This window comes from Capricornis sumatraensis, chromosome 21 (assembly GCF_032405125.1).
Source record: "Capricornis sumatraensis isolate serow.1 chromosome 21, serow.2, whole genome shotgun sequence".
Classification (NCBI taxonomy): Eukaryota; Metazoa; Chordata; class Mammalia; order Artiodactyla; family Bovidae; genus Capricornis; species Capricornis sumatraensis.
In genome coordinates, this window is record NC_091089.1 from 60,968,311 (window position 1) to 60,984,651 (window position 16,341).

At 49.1% G+C, this 16,341-nt stretch overlaps 1 protein-coding gene across 1 annotated transcript in view; it reads right to left on the bottom strand.

Moving 5' to 3' along the window:
• Positions 1 to 16,341, bottom strand: part of CCBE1 (collagen and calcium binding EGF domains 1) — a 231,531-nt gene that overhangs the window by 22,434 nt on the left and 192,756 nt on the right. Inside the window, exons 4-5 of the mRNA XM_068993864.1 lie at positions 6,571 to 6,705; positions 3,245 to 3,397 (exon numbers count right to left, since the gene is read on the bottom strand). Of these exons, the coding sequence (XP_068849965.1) occupies positions 3,245 to 3,397; positions 6,571 to 6,705 (288 nt within the window). The remainder of the gene's footprint in view (positions 1 to 3,244; positions 3,398 to 6,570; positions 6,706 to 16,341) is intronic.

Below are 16,341 nucleotides of genomic sequence, written 5' to 3' on the forward strand. Positions count from 1 at the left end.
CCTTCCCATCCCCTGGCTCCTGGGCTGGGCACCTCTCAGAGTCCACCTTGCCCACAAGCAACGCTGGAGGTGAGGGCTTCCCATCACAGTCCAGCCTGTCACCGCCTCTGCCTCAGACCCATCCCTGGACAGGGTGGCTCTAGAGGGATGAGGACGAGGAAGCTGAGAATTAGTGCAAGAGGCGGAGGACACCCGACACCAAAGAACAAGTTGATCCAGAGTCTGACATCTTCCCCTAGGCTCTGGAGACTCCATCCGACTCCTCTGGTATCTGCTAGCTAAGGTCGGGTCTCTGGGCAGACCACGCTAGCCCTCCCACCCCCAGCTGGGCAGCGCTCAAGGACGGCTCAGGTCCTGCTGTTTGGAGATCTGTAGCCTCTAACCCCACTCAGCAGTTGTCGCTGCCCCCTCTGCTGGTTCTCTCTAGGCTGGGTTGCTCAATGCTGCCCTTACACCCAGGTAAACAGGACTTCACCTGAATAGAAACGGGAGACAAAGACACAACAGGGTTACATGGTGGAGGACCCCTCAACCCTGAATACTCACTGGAAGGACTGAAGCTCCAATACTTTGGTCACCTGATGCAAAGAGCCAACTCACTGGAAAAGACCCTGATGCTGGGAAAGATGGAAGGCGGGAGGAGAAGGGGTGACAGAGGATGAGATGGCTGGATGACATCACCGACTCAATGGACATGAGTTTGAGCAGGCTCCGGGAGTTGACGATGGACACAGAGGCCTGGCATGCTGCGGTCCATGGGGTCACAAAGAGTTGGACATGACTTAGAGACTGAACAACCGCCCAAGCCCAGGGGCTCCCTGGCTCGGAGCACAGCTAGAATTCTAATTCCAAGACGAAAATTCAGAAAGCTGCTTTCTTCTTGCTGACTCTCAAGTCAGCCTACACACTAAGGCACCAGTGGCAGAGTGCACCTCGTGTTTCGATTGTTCTTTTCCCAGTGATATCCTTCCTTTCAATGGAGGACATAACCTAAGAGGTAAGCGGACGATTCTCCTCCCCCAAACCTTCTCCACCATGGGACAAAAAGGATTTTAATTCCAAAAGCTAATTTTAAAAAAGTAAGTAGGTAAAGTTGCTCAGTCGTGTCCAACTCTTTGTGACCCCATGGATGGTAGCCTCCCAGGCTCCTCTGTCTATGGGATTCTTCAGGCAAGAATACTGGAGTGGGTTGCCATTTCCTTCTCGAGGGGATCTTCCTGACTCAGGGATCAAACCCGGGTCTCCAGCATTGCAGGCAGACGCTTTACCATCTGAGCCACCAGGGAAACCCCATAGGAAATCAATCCTGAGTAATCACTGGAAGTGAAGTGAAGTGAAAGTCGCTCAGTCATGTCCGACTCCTTGCGACGCCATGGACTATACAGTCCATGGGATTCTCCAGGCCAGAATACTAGAGTGGGTAGCCGTTCCCTTCTCCAGGGGAGCTTCCAAGCCCAGGGATTGCACCCAGGTCTCCTGCATTGCAGGCAGATTCTTTGGCGGGGGACGGCAAAAATCTTTTCTCAATCAACCCTGATGCTCAAAAGACTGTGAGCCCCTGCTTTTCTGCACCTCTGGGCACCTTGGCCCCCCGTGCTTCAGCCTTTAGAAAGCATCGCACTGAGCCCTCTGATTGAGTCCAATGATCCCCATCGCCCACCCCTGTGCCGACTCCATGCAGACATTTCACGTCATTCCTGCTAGACGGCGGCCTGCTCATGACTCAGCCCGGCTGCTCTCAGGGCTGGCTTTGTAGTTTTCCTGTGCCCGGCAGCTGGTTCCCAGCTGTTGGCTGTCCCTGGCTGATGGCCACAGTGTCCACCCTTTTTAGAATATCAGGCTACACGGGAGAAGCACTACCTGCTGAGCGCCCAGCAGCCCCAGTCCCTTCCTCTCCCTGCAGTTCTTGGATCAGATGATTTGCCCTGGGAGCCCTCTCCCCATCCGGAGACGGCCCAGGTCCAGCTGATCTCGCCAAAGAGAGGAGTGTTCCTGCCTCTTTCCCCTTCTGAGGGGGCAGAGCCGGGCCCTGAGCTCAGGGAGATGCCAGCAGCTTCCAGGCCCACCAGGGTTGGATACAGGGACACAAAGGCCCCATCTCTCCTCCCCACCACTTACAGAAGGCAGTGACCAACACTCAGGCGGATCACATCCCTAAACCATCAGATGTCTCAGCTGAATCCGGTCAAAAGAATACAAATGAGTTGCTCAAACTCTCTGAAGAAAGGCCAGCTCCTAAAAGGCCTCCACTGGGCATACTAAAGGCAATAAAAATGAATGACTAGAAAACGGTTCTCCACGCTCTCCATTTCTCTTTTTCCCCTGACTGTGAACCAAACAGCCGCTCATGTGCAGGCACGGGGCCTCCGGCTCTGCTATGGACGGCGCCGAGGTGCACTGCCGCCTCACCCAGAAGAGTTTTGTGTTTTTATTCAGCCCGTTCGTTTTCCTTGGGGGAACCCCGTGCATCTGGCCTCATCCCTGTCCCTCCTGGTTTGGTCTCAGCTGGTCCCTGAGTCTTGCCCATCTGTCCACGAGCATGCCCTTTCTGTGCTGGGTGCTGAGCTTCTCCCAGTACACGGGCAGCTTGCGAGCTTTATGGCCAACAGGCACCTCGGTTCACTGGGTCTCCAGAGGTGTGACCTTCTGTCCTTTCTCTCACCCAGAGCCCACCTACCATTCACATACATGCCACCTCCTGCCTGTAGCTTCCGGAGGAAACCTGTGGGTTCCCAAGTGCCTGCCTGCCCATCTATCCATCCATCCGTCTGTCCATCCATCCATCCATCTGTCCATCCGTCCATCCATCCATCCATCCATCCATCCATCCATCCATCTGTCCACCTGTCCATCCATCCGTCCATCTATCCGTCCGTCCATCCATCCATCCATCCATCCGTCTGTCTGTCCGTCCATCCATCCATCCGTCTGTCCATCCGTCCGTCCATCCATCCATCCACCTGTCCATCCATCCATCCGTCCACCCATCTGTCTGTCCGTCCATCCATCCATCCATCCATCCATCCATCCATCTGTCCACCTGTCCATCCATCTGTCCATCCATCTGTCCATCCATCCATCCATCCATCTGTCCACCTGTCCATCCATCCGTCCATCCATCCGTCTATCCATCCATCCATCCGTCCACCCATCAGTCCATCCATCCATCCACCAGTCCGTCTGTCCGTCCATCCACCCGTCCACCTGTCCATCCTTAGTAGGATGCTCCTCTTGGCCTACTCACCAGTGTCGTTCGGGTATTTGTCTTCCTTGGTGCACGTCCTGCCGTCGTCCTCCTGGATGTAGCCCTCCCGGCACTCACAGCGGTAGCTCCCCAGGGTGTTGACGCAGATGTGTGCGCACAGCGTCTCGTTGCTCGTGGCGCACTCGTCGATATCTGGGTTTGAACCAAATGCAGAGAATACTCAGTCTCAAAGAGACCACTTTTGAAACAAGAGGCCTGGCCCTTCTGCTAATGTCAGCAAAGGACATTCTGCCAGACCTCTGTTGCCAGAGCCTGGGAGAAAGCGGGAAGCCAGAGACGTGGGCCGACCAGACAAGAGCACTTCCAGCAAGGTCACCATGGCAACAAACGGATGGTTGATGGGCTTCCTGGTTGGGGCTATGCCGCCACCAGGTCACATGGGTCAGTGCAGGTGCCGCTAGACCCTGAAGGTCTCCCTGGAGGACTCAGCAGTGAAGTCTGCCCTAAACATTCTGCAGGGCTCCTTGGAAGAGGAAATGAGATAACGGATGGCAACGTGTTTTGGAAAACCACTTTCGTAGAAATCACTTCCTACCAAGACCCTAGTGTGCAGAGGGTTTTTACGATCCTTTTCTGACCACAGGCTCCTAACAGCGTGGTGGTGACCTAAGGCCCCTGGCTCCTTCCCAGTTAGAGCCGCTTCTGATAAAGGAAAATAGTCAGTGGGTCTAATGGACAGAGTTTTCCCAGAAAAGTTTGGCCCCATCGATGACCTAAACAGACCCTTCCTGCGAGGCGGAAATGAGCCACGACACCATCAAACAAGGAGCCGGCAAGGGTCCATGTGAACCGTGTATGTCTCAGACCTGCTCCCCTACTGAACCGGTGGAAACCACACCGTCTCCCCGCAGGAGCAGAGCGGGAGGCCCAGACTCCATTTCCTGCTCATTGGCTGTGGACACCGGGCCGGGGCCAGGACACAGCCCCAGACTGTGCACACACGTCCAGAGGAGAGGGCCCCACCCCGCACTCACCAGCAGCGACCCAGCCACTCCCGGACCAGCTGCCCAGGGCCCAGCTCTGGCAGACCCTGTGTGCACACGAGAGGCACGTGGTCGCCTGGGTGCTCCCCACATGGCAGTTCATGGCGTATCACCTGAGGACTGACATGTCACAGGTGACATGTCACAGCTGACACCTCCTCTGCAGTTCCTCAGGCTGACCGCCTCTGTCCACGTGCCCTGAGCCCAGGGACGAGGCTGCTTCTACTGTCCACAGCAGGGAGGACAAGGTTGCAAGGGGAGAGAAAGAGGTGGAACTCTCGGCCGCAGGCCAGTGCTGCTGGCCCCAGGTGAAAAGAACTGGGTACCGGGGCCACTGCAACTCGAATCAGTCATGACACCTGGGACCTCAGGTGTTGACCGACAGGGGTACCTCGCCCTCCGGAGGAGAGCCCACGGGTCCCCCTTTCTTTGCTGGTGGTTTCAACTCCATTTCTGGTCAGTGGGAGGCGCCATCCCAGGTGCTGCAGGAGAGAAGCCAGGAGACCTACCATCTAGAATGTTTCTTAAAATGAGGCTCTCTGGAGCCCCAGGGGCAGAGAAGGGGGCTGCTTTATTTCCTACTCAGATCTCCCTTCCGTCTCCCCAGTCCATCTTTGAGCTGAAACTCAAACTTCACTGTACATTTCTGCAGATGTAGGTTTCTGCATCTACTCTCGGGAGCCGAGGGGAGCCTAGGAAACATTTTTTTTTTTAAAAGCAATAAGCCCAGGTGTTTCTGAGACAGTTTAGCCATGGAAGGACCACACTAAGATACAAGCAGCTCTGGGGACCAAGGACCATGAACCTGCCTCAGACACCCAAGGAGAACAGGGCTGGGAAGGCCAGTGAGAGAGGCTGGCGGGAGCAAGCCGGTGGGGACGGACGCGCTGGCTTTGCCCAGTGGGCCTGGGCAGGCTTCAGCTCCCTCCGACCCACCTCCAGCCTGCCTGCCGCGCGGACCCCTCCCCTTCCCAGTCTCTCTAGCCGGTTGTCTTCTGAGAGAGGCTGCTTCTCGTCTCGCTCCTTCTGTGCTTTCCCGTCTCTGCTCACTAATGTTCTTCTTGCTAGCCTTATTCTCGTTTTCATTTGACAATGTTCTCCTTCTCGTGTTCTTACATCTCACCGCCAGCAAGGATCTGAGTGGTACCCCGTCCCTCAAGGGTCCCTTCGTTTTCATAAGCATGGTGGGGGCAGTGGCCTCTAGAACAGTACCACCCCAACTCCATCCAGCACGTACCAGGATGTACCACCCCAACTTCATCCATACAAGTACCAGGATGTAAGTACCACCCCAACTCCATCCAGCACATACCAGGATGTAAGTACCACCCCAGCTCCATCCAACAAGTACCAGGATGTAAGTACCACCCCAGCTCCATCCAACATGTACCAGGATGTAAGTACCACCCCAGCTCCATCCAACAAGTACCAGGATGTAAGTACTACCCCAGCTCCATCCAACATGTACCAGGATGTAAGTACCACCCCAACTCCATCCAGCATGAACCAGGATGTAAGTACCACCCCAGCTCCATCCAACAAGTACCAGGATGCAAGTACCACCCCAACTCCATCCAACATGAACCAGGATGTAAATACCACCCCAACTCCATCCAGCATGAACTAGGATGTAAGTACCACCCCAGCTCCATCCAACAAGTACCAGGATGTAAGTACCACCCCAACTCCATCCAACATGTACCAGGATGTAAATACCACCCCAACTCCATCCAGCATGAACCAGGATGTAAGTACCACCCCAGCTCCATCCAGCACGAACCAGGATGTAAGTACTACCCCAGCTCCATCCAGCACGTACCAGGATGTAAGTACCACCCCAGCTCCATCCAGCATGAACCAGGATGTAAGTACCACCCCAGCTCCATCCAACATGTACCAGGATGTAAGTACCACCCCAGCTCCATCCAGCATGAACCAGGATGTAAGTACCACCCCAACTCCATCCAATACATACCAGGATATAAGTACCACCCCAGCTCCATCCAGCACAAACCAGGATGTAAGTACCGACCCCAACTCCATCCAACAAGTACCAAGATGTAAGTACCACCCCAACTCCATCCAGCACGTACCAGGATGTAAGTACCACTCTAGCTCCATCCATACAAGTACCAGGATGTAAGTACCACCCCAGCTCCATCCAGCACATACCAGGATGTAAGTACCACCCCAGCTCCATCCATACAGTACCAGGATGTAACAGGAGGGATCAAAGAGGCCGCTGGGGTCCCCACTGATGAAGAATGTCCAGTAGGATCACCAGAAAAAGGCACACCCTCGAAGCTGGGAAGTAACACGCACCCAGGCAGTACGGCTTCTCCCGTCTCCGGTGCCTCTCCCGGTCATAGCGGTATCCTGGGTAACATGTACACAGCACTCGGCCAAAGTTGTCCGTGCACTGCTGTTCGCAGGGAGCCTCGGCACACACATCATAATCTGAAAGAGAAGAGTGTGAGCTCACATCAACCACAGGCACTCACTAGGCAGAGGCAGGGGCCACCCGCCCTGGCCAGGAACAGACTTTCCAGCAAACTCTCAGCTCAGGGTGGACAGTGATGCGGCCTGCTACGTGCAGAGGGAATGAATTCTCCAGGTTACAGGGAAACTTCCAGCAGCGCTGCAACGGGTAACCAAGTGTTCAGCATCTCAAAGGTTCAAGGAAAATATCACTTGCGATTTTCTCCTGCATCACCTAGCCATTAGTTTTTTTTCCTATAAGAGCATCATTACAAACTGTAATAGCTTATCAATTGGCACAAACTATGTAGAATGTAAAAGTAACCTCACATTCATCTAGCTCAAAGATCTTCAAATCTAAATACACAGGTCCTGAGGTGAAAGGAGATTTTCCTTTGGGTACTTGGACAGATAAAGGTCAATATCTAGATAGTAAAGCTTCAGGTTTATTTAAAAATTTTTTTTCATGTTTATTCTTGCTAAAAATTGATCTGAGAATTTCCACTACAGTCAAGAGTTGTTTTCTCTTTTGTTGCCTTCCCCTGTTCCTTTTCTAATAGAACAGCTTTCTTAAAATATAATTCCCATAGCACAGAATCTGCCCTCTTATAGAGTGTGCAGTTCAGAAGCTGACCATTTCTTTTTTCCAGCTGGCAAACAGTTCTCTACCACGTTGTGTTCCTTTCTGCTGTAGAAGTTGGTCTCTGTCACTCATCCAGAGAACAAAGATGCCTTAGACGGCCAGGTTCTGCTGAATTACCTGGGGCCTGTTTGCTCTTTTCCACCAGCTGCTGTAGAGAGGGGGATTCCTTCCCGCTGAACACGGAAGAACAGCCAGCCCTGACGATGGGCGTCGGCGTCACCATGTGAGGGGTGGAGGTGCTGAAAGTCAGGCAGGCTCCCAGGAGGAGTGTGAGGAGGCTGATGTCTGGGTGGCCTGGAGGCCGCGGCGGGCGGGGGAGCGGCGGGTCTGCATGCTGGGAGGCGGCTGGGTAAGGTCGAATGGCTGGGGATGTCCTTCCAGCCCTAACGTGCAAACTGGGGCGGATGCTCTATTTCATCAAGAATCAAGGCATCTCCATCTTTCTCAGTCCTTACAAACAAACCGACATTCAATGAGCCTCTGAAGGGACTTGGCTCTAAGTCCGGAGCTCAGATTGTACTTATTTCGGACTAGACCCAGCATCTCATTAATCAGTGCACTATCTTCCCTAGGTGCTGACAGACACACCAGCCCCGGACATGGAGGGAGCCTGGCTGTGCCCGGCCACATTCGGAGCTGGACTCGGGGGGCTGTCAGGCCCCGATGCGGGCGGGGTCAGCAAGACCAGAATCATGGCGAACTCCTGACAGCGTGGAAGGCGGCCCTTGCTCATTGCTCCTCTCCGCAGACGTGCTTCCAGGGTTGCTTTGCCTGTGTGTGTCCCTGATCAAACGCGTTTTCTTCAACAAAGCATCACCTCGAGGCGACCCATGTTCTGTGCTCTTTTTGCTTAAGAACAACGGCTCAGCCGGGATTGGCGGTGGGCTGCCCAGGGGTAGCCAGTTAAGCGGCAGGTGGAGCAGAGGGAAGTCGGGGGTCCCGCGGTGACTATTATTATGCTCAAAGAAGACCGATTTTGACAAACAGCATCCCCAATCTCTTCCTGCATTCCAGCTCCCCTGAGGCACCACTTCTGCCTCGCCTGGCTGATTCTTTCACAATTTCCCTCTGTGTCTCTGAGTACCTCCTCCTTCTCCTCGTCCTCTGTGTGCTAAGTACTCTCTGTGCATTTCTAGCCTTGGATGAGATGCGTTCAGCTTTATCAATGGTTCCCCAACCACCTCCACACCTCCTACCACCTCCATCCTGCCCCTGTCCGCTACATGACATTTTTGTTTGATACGTCTTCAGTGTTGGCAACATAATAACAGTATAAAAACTATTTTGGGCTGAGTCTGGAAGAATACTCTAATTCCCTATCTTTTCTGGAAGGCCCTTTTGTTTTTCCTGGTATTAAAATAGTTATCTAGTACTAATGCGTATTAAAAAGCAGAGACATGGCTTTGCCAACAAAGATCTGTCTAGTCAAGGCTATGATTTTTCCAGTAGTCATGTATGCATGTGAGAGTTGGACTATAAAGAAAGCTGAGCACTGAAGAAGTGATGCTTTTGAACTGTGGTGTTGGAGAAGACTCTTTGGAGTCCTTTGGACTGCAAGGAGATCCAACCAGTCCATCCTAAAGGAAATCAGCCCTGAATATTCATTGGAAGGACTCATGCTAAAGCTGAAGCTCCAATACCTTGGCCACCAGATGCGAAGAGCTGACTCACTGGAAAAGACCCTGATGCTGGGAAAGATTGAAGACAGGAGGAGAAGGGGATGACAGAGGATGAGATGGTTGGATGGCATCACTGACTCAGTGGACATGAGTTTGAGCTAACTCCTGGAGATAGTGCAGGACAGGGAAGCCTGCAGTCCATGGGGTCACAGTCGGACAAACATGCACCTCAGTGTTCATAGCACTATTTACAATAGCCAGGACATGGAAGCACTCTAAATGTCCATCAACAGAGGAATGGGGCAAGAAGATGTGGTACATATATGCAGTGGAATATTAGCCACAAAAATGAACGAAATAATTCCATTTGCAGGAACATGGATGGACCCAGAGAACATCATACTAAGTGAAGTCAGACAGAGACAGACAGATCCCTTATGTCTGGAATCTAAAAATTAAGACAAATAAATTTACAAAGTGGAAACAGACTTCCAGGCATAGAGAACAAACTTGTGGTTATCAAAGGGGAAAGAGGAGGAGGGGTGAATCAGGAGTGTGGGGTTAACAGCACCCACGACTACATACAAAGCAACCTCCCAGGAGGCACTGTGTGGCAAAGGGAGCTCTATGCAGAATCTTGTAACAATCTATAATGGGAAAGAATCTAAAATATGTGTAGACATTAGTAAGAACTGAGAACAGGGCTGGGGAGTGAGCTGGGTGCGAGGGAGATAGACTGAGGAGGGTCTTAAGTTTTGAAATCAGTTCAGTTCAGCTCAATCGCTCAGTTGTGTCCACCTCTTTGTGACCCCATGAACTGTAGCACGCCAGGCCTCCGTGTCCATCACCAACTCCCGGAGTTCACCCAAACCCATGTCCATCAAGTCAGTGATGCCATCTAACCATCTCATCCTCTGTCGTCCCCTTCTCCTCCTGTCCCCAATCCCTTCCAGCATCAGGGTCTTTTACAATGAGTCAGCTCTTTGCATCAGGTGGCCAAAGTATTGGAGTTTCAGCTTCAGCATCAGTCCTTCCTATGAATATTTAGAGCTGATTTCCTTTAGGATGGACTGGTTGGATCTCCTTGCAGTCCAAGGGACTCTCAAGAGTCTTCTCTAACACCACAGTTCAAAAGCATCCATTCTTCGGCACTCAGCCCTCTTTATAGTCCAACTCTCACATCCATACATGACCACTGGAAAAACCATAGCCTTAACTAGACAGACCTTTGCTGGCAAAGTAATGTCTCTGCTTTTCAATATGCTGTCTAGGTTGGTCATAACTTTCCTTTCAAGGAGTAAGCATCTTTTAATTTCATGGCTGCAATCACCATCTGCAGTAATTTTGGAGCCCAGAAAAATAAAGTCAGCCACCATTTCCCCATCTATTTGCCATGAAGTGATGGGACCAGATGCCATGATCTTTGTTTTCTGAATGTTGAGCTTTAAGCCAACTTTGTCATTCTCCTCTTTCACTTTCATCAAGAGGCTCTTTAGTTCTTCCCTTTCTGCCATAAGGGTGGTGTCATCTGCATATCTGAGGTTATATTTCTCCCGGCAATCTTGATTCCAGCTTGTGCTTCTTCCAGCCCGGCATTTCTCATGATGTTTTGAAATCACGTTTGCCTAAAAATGACTTTTTTCAACCCTTCTCGCTAGTCTGTATACAATTCTAGGCTTGGAAAACTACCTCAGAATTTTGAAGGAAATGCTCCCTTGTCATCCAGCTTTCAGACTGGCTGTTACATCCTGTGAGATTCTAATTCTTGATCTTTTGAATGAATCTCATTTTTTTCTCCTTTAGTCAGTATTTTCTTTTTGCTCTGGGGTATTCATATCTCACAATGATGTCTTTATGTGGGACCACTTCAATTTTTGGCAGGTTCTTTTAATCCAGAAATTCCTGTCCTTCAATTCTAGAGAATTTCCTTGATTTACCCTTTAATGATTTCTCCCTTCTTCCTGTGTTCTATGTGGAACTCAATCATTTGGATGTTGCATGCCCTGAACTGGTCCTCTAATATTCTCACAGTTTTTCTTTTACTATTTTTTTATTTCCTCAATCTGTTTTTTCTTCAGGCTCTCAAAGGTTTTCTCAGTCTCATCTCCCAAGCCCTCCCCCATTCTCATTTTATCAGGTTTCTAATCTCTGAGAATTCTCTATTTCTTCTTGCAGTGTTCCTTTCTAATAACATCACGTCTTAGTCCCACGGATGCTATACCGTTTTTGATCTCACTGACGTATAAACGGTAGGTACTCTGAAGTCTTGTTCTTTCTGGGTGGTGTTTCCTCTAAGACTACCCCCAACCCCACCCCTGCCACCGTATGTTTCTTACTGTAGATTTTCCTCTAACGAGTGGTGATCCTGTTTGGACGTCTGCTGTAACTGATTCATGGTTAAATAGAATAACTGAAAAAAAGTTATAGCTAAATGGCAATGAAGCTACAAAACTAGTTAAATAGAAGGCTACAAAACTGGCTAAACAAGCTTTTTGCACGCAGCAGACTTTGCAAACACTGGGCTTCATTTAAATGCTTTGGCTGGTACATTTCAATGTTAGTTTCTTTAGGACTTTCCCCTGTGATTTTCAGAATGTCCAGAGAGACATTTCCAAGTCCTCACCTGATAAGTAAATCCTGATCCTGGAAGTCATGGGGAGAAGAAGGCTGAAAGTTTCAACATTTAACGTGTAAGCAATCCTTTACTAATTAAACGCTTCCATTTTCAGCATCAGAGCCCTGCCTCCATCTCTGACTGGCACCCCGCAGTCCCAGGACCTTCTGGATACCCTCTCAAAAGAATCAGCATCTCTGGTCTTTTGCTGGTCTTGGAAGGGGCAATATTTCGTCTCAGTGGAATGGAGGACAAGTTCTGGGAGTCTGACTTCTTCTTGAACAGATTTTCAGTCAATTCTCCTGCTGGGACATCTCTTTCCACTTTCTGGGACCTCTGTTTCAGGAAACCTTTAGGTTCTCTGACTGCTATTTGCTTGGGTGTAAGCTGGCTTGTTCTTTAGCTTGCCTGGATGCTGGTTAAGGGTTCAGCTTGGCCTGCACTACAGCCTCTGCTTTCCAGGTCCCAAACCTGCATTGCTGCTCTCTCCTCTCCCTTCGTCTTTGTGGGTTTAAGCGTCTTTTGTGAACCCCCTGGTCCTCACGATACACCTTTCCCCTGACCTATTTTGCAGGATTTCTGGAGGTGGCAAGATTAGTGAATTTATTCAACTTTCCCTTTTTAATGCTGGTTTTCCAGTGACTGCCAGCTTTCTGCCATGTAGCTTCATTGCTACAATTTCTCTATTTCCACTGGTTCTGTTTCTCTTGTCACCCTTCTCTGATCTTCAGAACCTCCCTTGTAAATCCTCATCTCAAGATTCTTCCTTCTTAGATCCATTCTGTATAACAGCACCAGGCCTGTACTATTCTGAAAGCATAGCTCTGTGTGTGTCAGCACCTTGCTCAAAAGCCTGCAAACCATGCTCACTAACGTTACATATAAACGGCTCACTCTTGCATTCGAAGTCTGGTATTCTATCCCCGAGACTAACACTTTCAACGTTAAGACTCATTTATGAATTCCTTATGCTTCAATAAGGAATACGCTCTCTTCCGCATCATCCCTTATCACACCCATGGCTTCTTCAGTTCAGTCGCTCAGTTGTGTCCAGCTCTTTGTGACCCCATGGACTGCAACACGCCCAGCTTCCCTGTCCATCACCTACTCCCAGAGTTCACTCAAACTCATGTCCATCGAGTCAGTGGGGCCATCCAACCATCTCATCCTCTGTTGTCCCCTTCTTCTCCTGCTCTCAATTTTTCCCAGCATCAGGGTCTTTTCCAGTGAGTCAGTTCTTCCCATCAGGTGGCCAAAGTACTGGAGCTTTGGCTTCGGCATCAGTCCTTCCAATGAACACCCAGGACTGGTCTCCTTTAGGATGGACTGGTTGGATCTCCTTGCAGTCCAGGGGACTCTCAAGAGTCTTCTCCAACACCACAGTTCAAAAGCATCAATTCTTTGGTGCTCAGCTTTCTTTACAGTCCAACTCTCACACCTGTACATGAATAATGGAAAAACTATGGCCTTGACTAGACAGACCTTTGTTGGCAAAGTAATGTCTCTGCTTTTTAATATGCTGTCTAGGTTGGTCATAACTTTCCTTTCAAGGAGTAAGCATCTTTTAATTTCATGGCTGCAGTCACCATCTGCAGTGATTTTGGAGCCACAAAAAATAAAGTCTATCACTGTTTCCATTGTTTCCCCGTCTGTTTGCCATGAACTGATGGGACCGGATGCCATGATCTTAGTTTTCTGAATGTTGAGTTTTAACACAACTTTTTCCCTCTCCTCTTTTACTTTCGTCTTCTTACCCTGACACTTTTGTGTATTCTGTTTTCAACCTCTACAATGTCCAATCCACCCTCTGCTCTCACTCTCCGCATTTCATTATTGTGCCTACCCGGTCTCGAGTTCAAATGTCAGCTTTTTAAGAACACTTCCCGAAGTCCTCCACAGAGTCTAGCGTCTGAGTCCCGCCGATCCCACAGGCCGGGGGCTGCTCCGCCGTATCTGCCGAGGGCCCGCCGTGTGCCGGGCTCTACTTCAGGAGGCGCGATGCAGGGTCAGGAGAAGCAGAAGGTCCAGAGCCAGCCCTCCCCGCCTGCCTCCCTCTCTGTGATCCTGAGGCCGTTAAGCCTCCACTTCCTTACCTGCAAAACAGGGATTCCCGTAAGACCAGCCTCATGCTGCTTTAAGGAAGATTTAATTGGGTGATGTAGTGAGCAAAAGCTTTGCCTGTTCTTTAGCTCCTTTTACTACTATTGTGATTGACTGTCTTGATATCTGACAGGGACTGTTTTCCCTGGAGTAATCAGCACTATTGGCTTCCTACAGTTTGTGTTCAATGAGTAATTGTTGACCCAGAACAAGTCTGATTAGCCTATCATCTGGCCAATGTAGAGAACATTTACAGCAGGGGTTGGCAAACTTTTTCTGTAAAGGGGCCAGATAATACTTTTGGTTTTGCAGGCAGACCTTTGTTGCAACTACTCAACTCTGCTGTTGTAGGGCAAAGGTAGCCACAGACAATATTTAAGTGGATGGGTATGTCTGTGTTTCAATAAAGCTTTATTTACAAACACAAGTGGTGGGCCACATTTGGCCCACAGACACAAGCTGCCGAAACTAAAACAAATATGAGGCAATGACGCTTTTAAAATTGCAGCTCCTCCTCCCTAGAATATTTGTTTAGAAATTCTAGTCTGATTCTACTATCTGTGATGGCTAATTTTAAGTGTTAATTTGGCTAGGCCACAGTGCCCAAACATCTGGTCATTTTTCTATAAGTTTCTATGGAGTGTTTTTTTTTTTTTTTAAATGAGATTAACATTTAAATTAGTAGATGTTGAATAAAGCAGACTGCCCCTACTGTGGGTGGGTCTCATCCAATCAATTGAAGGCCTAAATTTAAAAAAAAGATGGCCCTCCATTGATAGACAGGGACTTCTGCCAGCAGATGGCCTTCAGACTCAAACTGTAACTCTTCCCTAGATCTCCAGCCTGCTGGTCTAGTCTGCAGATTTTGGACTTGCATGCCTCTATAATCTCAAGAGCTAATTCCTTAAAATAAATCTCTCTGTTTCTTTGGAGAATTGTGAGTAATATACCATCTTTTCTGAAATCCGACACTTTGCATTCTTTGGAAACAGAAACCTTTATGATTAAAGATTTCTTTAGTGATAAACAAACAAACACACACTGACTTATTCCCACAGAGGAAAACAAATCAACTTTAAAAAATGTTCCAGTGAAAAGCGATGGAACAGGGAGCCAGGGAGCCAGTTATGGCAAAGCAACTTTCAGCACTTGGTCCACTTTTCCTGGAAATACTCAGTTTTAAATTAAATTAATCCTGGGTGCTGATAATGTCTTACTGTAGAGTGAGGGAGACTGGTTTTAGGCTTAGATGTTAGAAACCACGACACCTATTATTTAAAGAAACTCGAAGCGTGTGGTATCCATGTAATGTGGTTTTCATCAGGTTGGGCAAGGTCTTTAACTGAGATCGCAAACTGATGGGCCAAGACTTTATTCTCTTTCCATATCTACCAAATTGAAATATAAAGGACTCAGCTGGTGACAAAGAGAAGCTGCTTATAAAAGAACCCAATTATTTTGACTTTTGTGGTTTTTTCCCCCACCAAGCTCTAACAAAACTAGCTGGCAGTTGAGAAATTCCTTCTTGGAGAGACCTACATAAATCAAAATACATGAAGAAATTTCCTAACCAACCTTTCCAAAGCAGCTTTCTCAGAGTCAGCAGCTACGGTTTAATGGACTCTTCTGCAAAACAGGGCAATAAACAAGAAGGATTCATTTAACTCTAACTGATAAAGAAACTGCCCCCTATGCGATAATGCAATGTAAATAGCTTGGCTGGGCTCCAAGTCCTCTAAAGCGACCTGGACTCCTGGCCACCAGTGAAGAAAACCATTTCACATTACCTACTCACCTGTCTCCAGCCCAGCCCCGTGCTGGCAAACTAATCTCAGGCTCTCCCCACAGCTCTTAGTGTTTTCCGTGTCAGCGTTCTGCCTGGAATCCTTTGCAATTCTCTTTCTCCTACTTGTCTAAGTCCTGCCTTCCTCATAACCTAGCTCCAATCTCCTCTCTTTCTTGAGACCACTTGTGACCGGCCTGGTCTTTGGGGCTATGTGCCCCCCCCCCCCAGTATGTATGACTCTATTATGCTCACTGCAGTTATCAGTGATAGCAGCAACCACAATTTATCAAGCACCAAGTCAGCCTGTGTTCCAAATAGTTTACATGTGGCAATATTCTTAAAACCACCACTAGTCAAGAATTAGCATTTTCTGCAAAAACTAAGTTTTACAAAGTCATGTGCCTAAGGTCATGGCTAGCAGGATGTGTGTTATGGACTGAACGTTTGTGTCCTCTTGAAATCCATGTTGAAATCTTAATCCCACGATGTCATGGTATATTAGGAGGTACAGGCCTTTGGGAGATTATTATATCAGAAGAGTGATGCCCTCATAAGTGGGATTAGTGCCCTTAGAAGAGAGACTCGAGAGAGTTCCTTGCCCCTGCCACCATGTGAAGACACACCAAGAAGATGGCTGTGTATGAACCAGGGGGGGCTTACCAGACCCTGGGCTTTTTTGATGCCTTGTCTTGGACTTCCTAGTCTCTGCATAGTCTGAGGTATTTGTGTTACAGCTGCCCAGATGGATATGGCAACGTGGAAGCATGATTAAACCCCAGGCATCTCTGTTTCCATATCATCCACAACCCAGCGTGAGGGTGTGCATCTTAAGAGCTGCAGGCCCATCTGACAT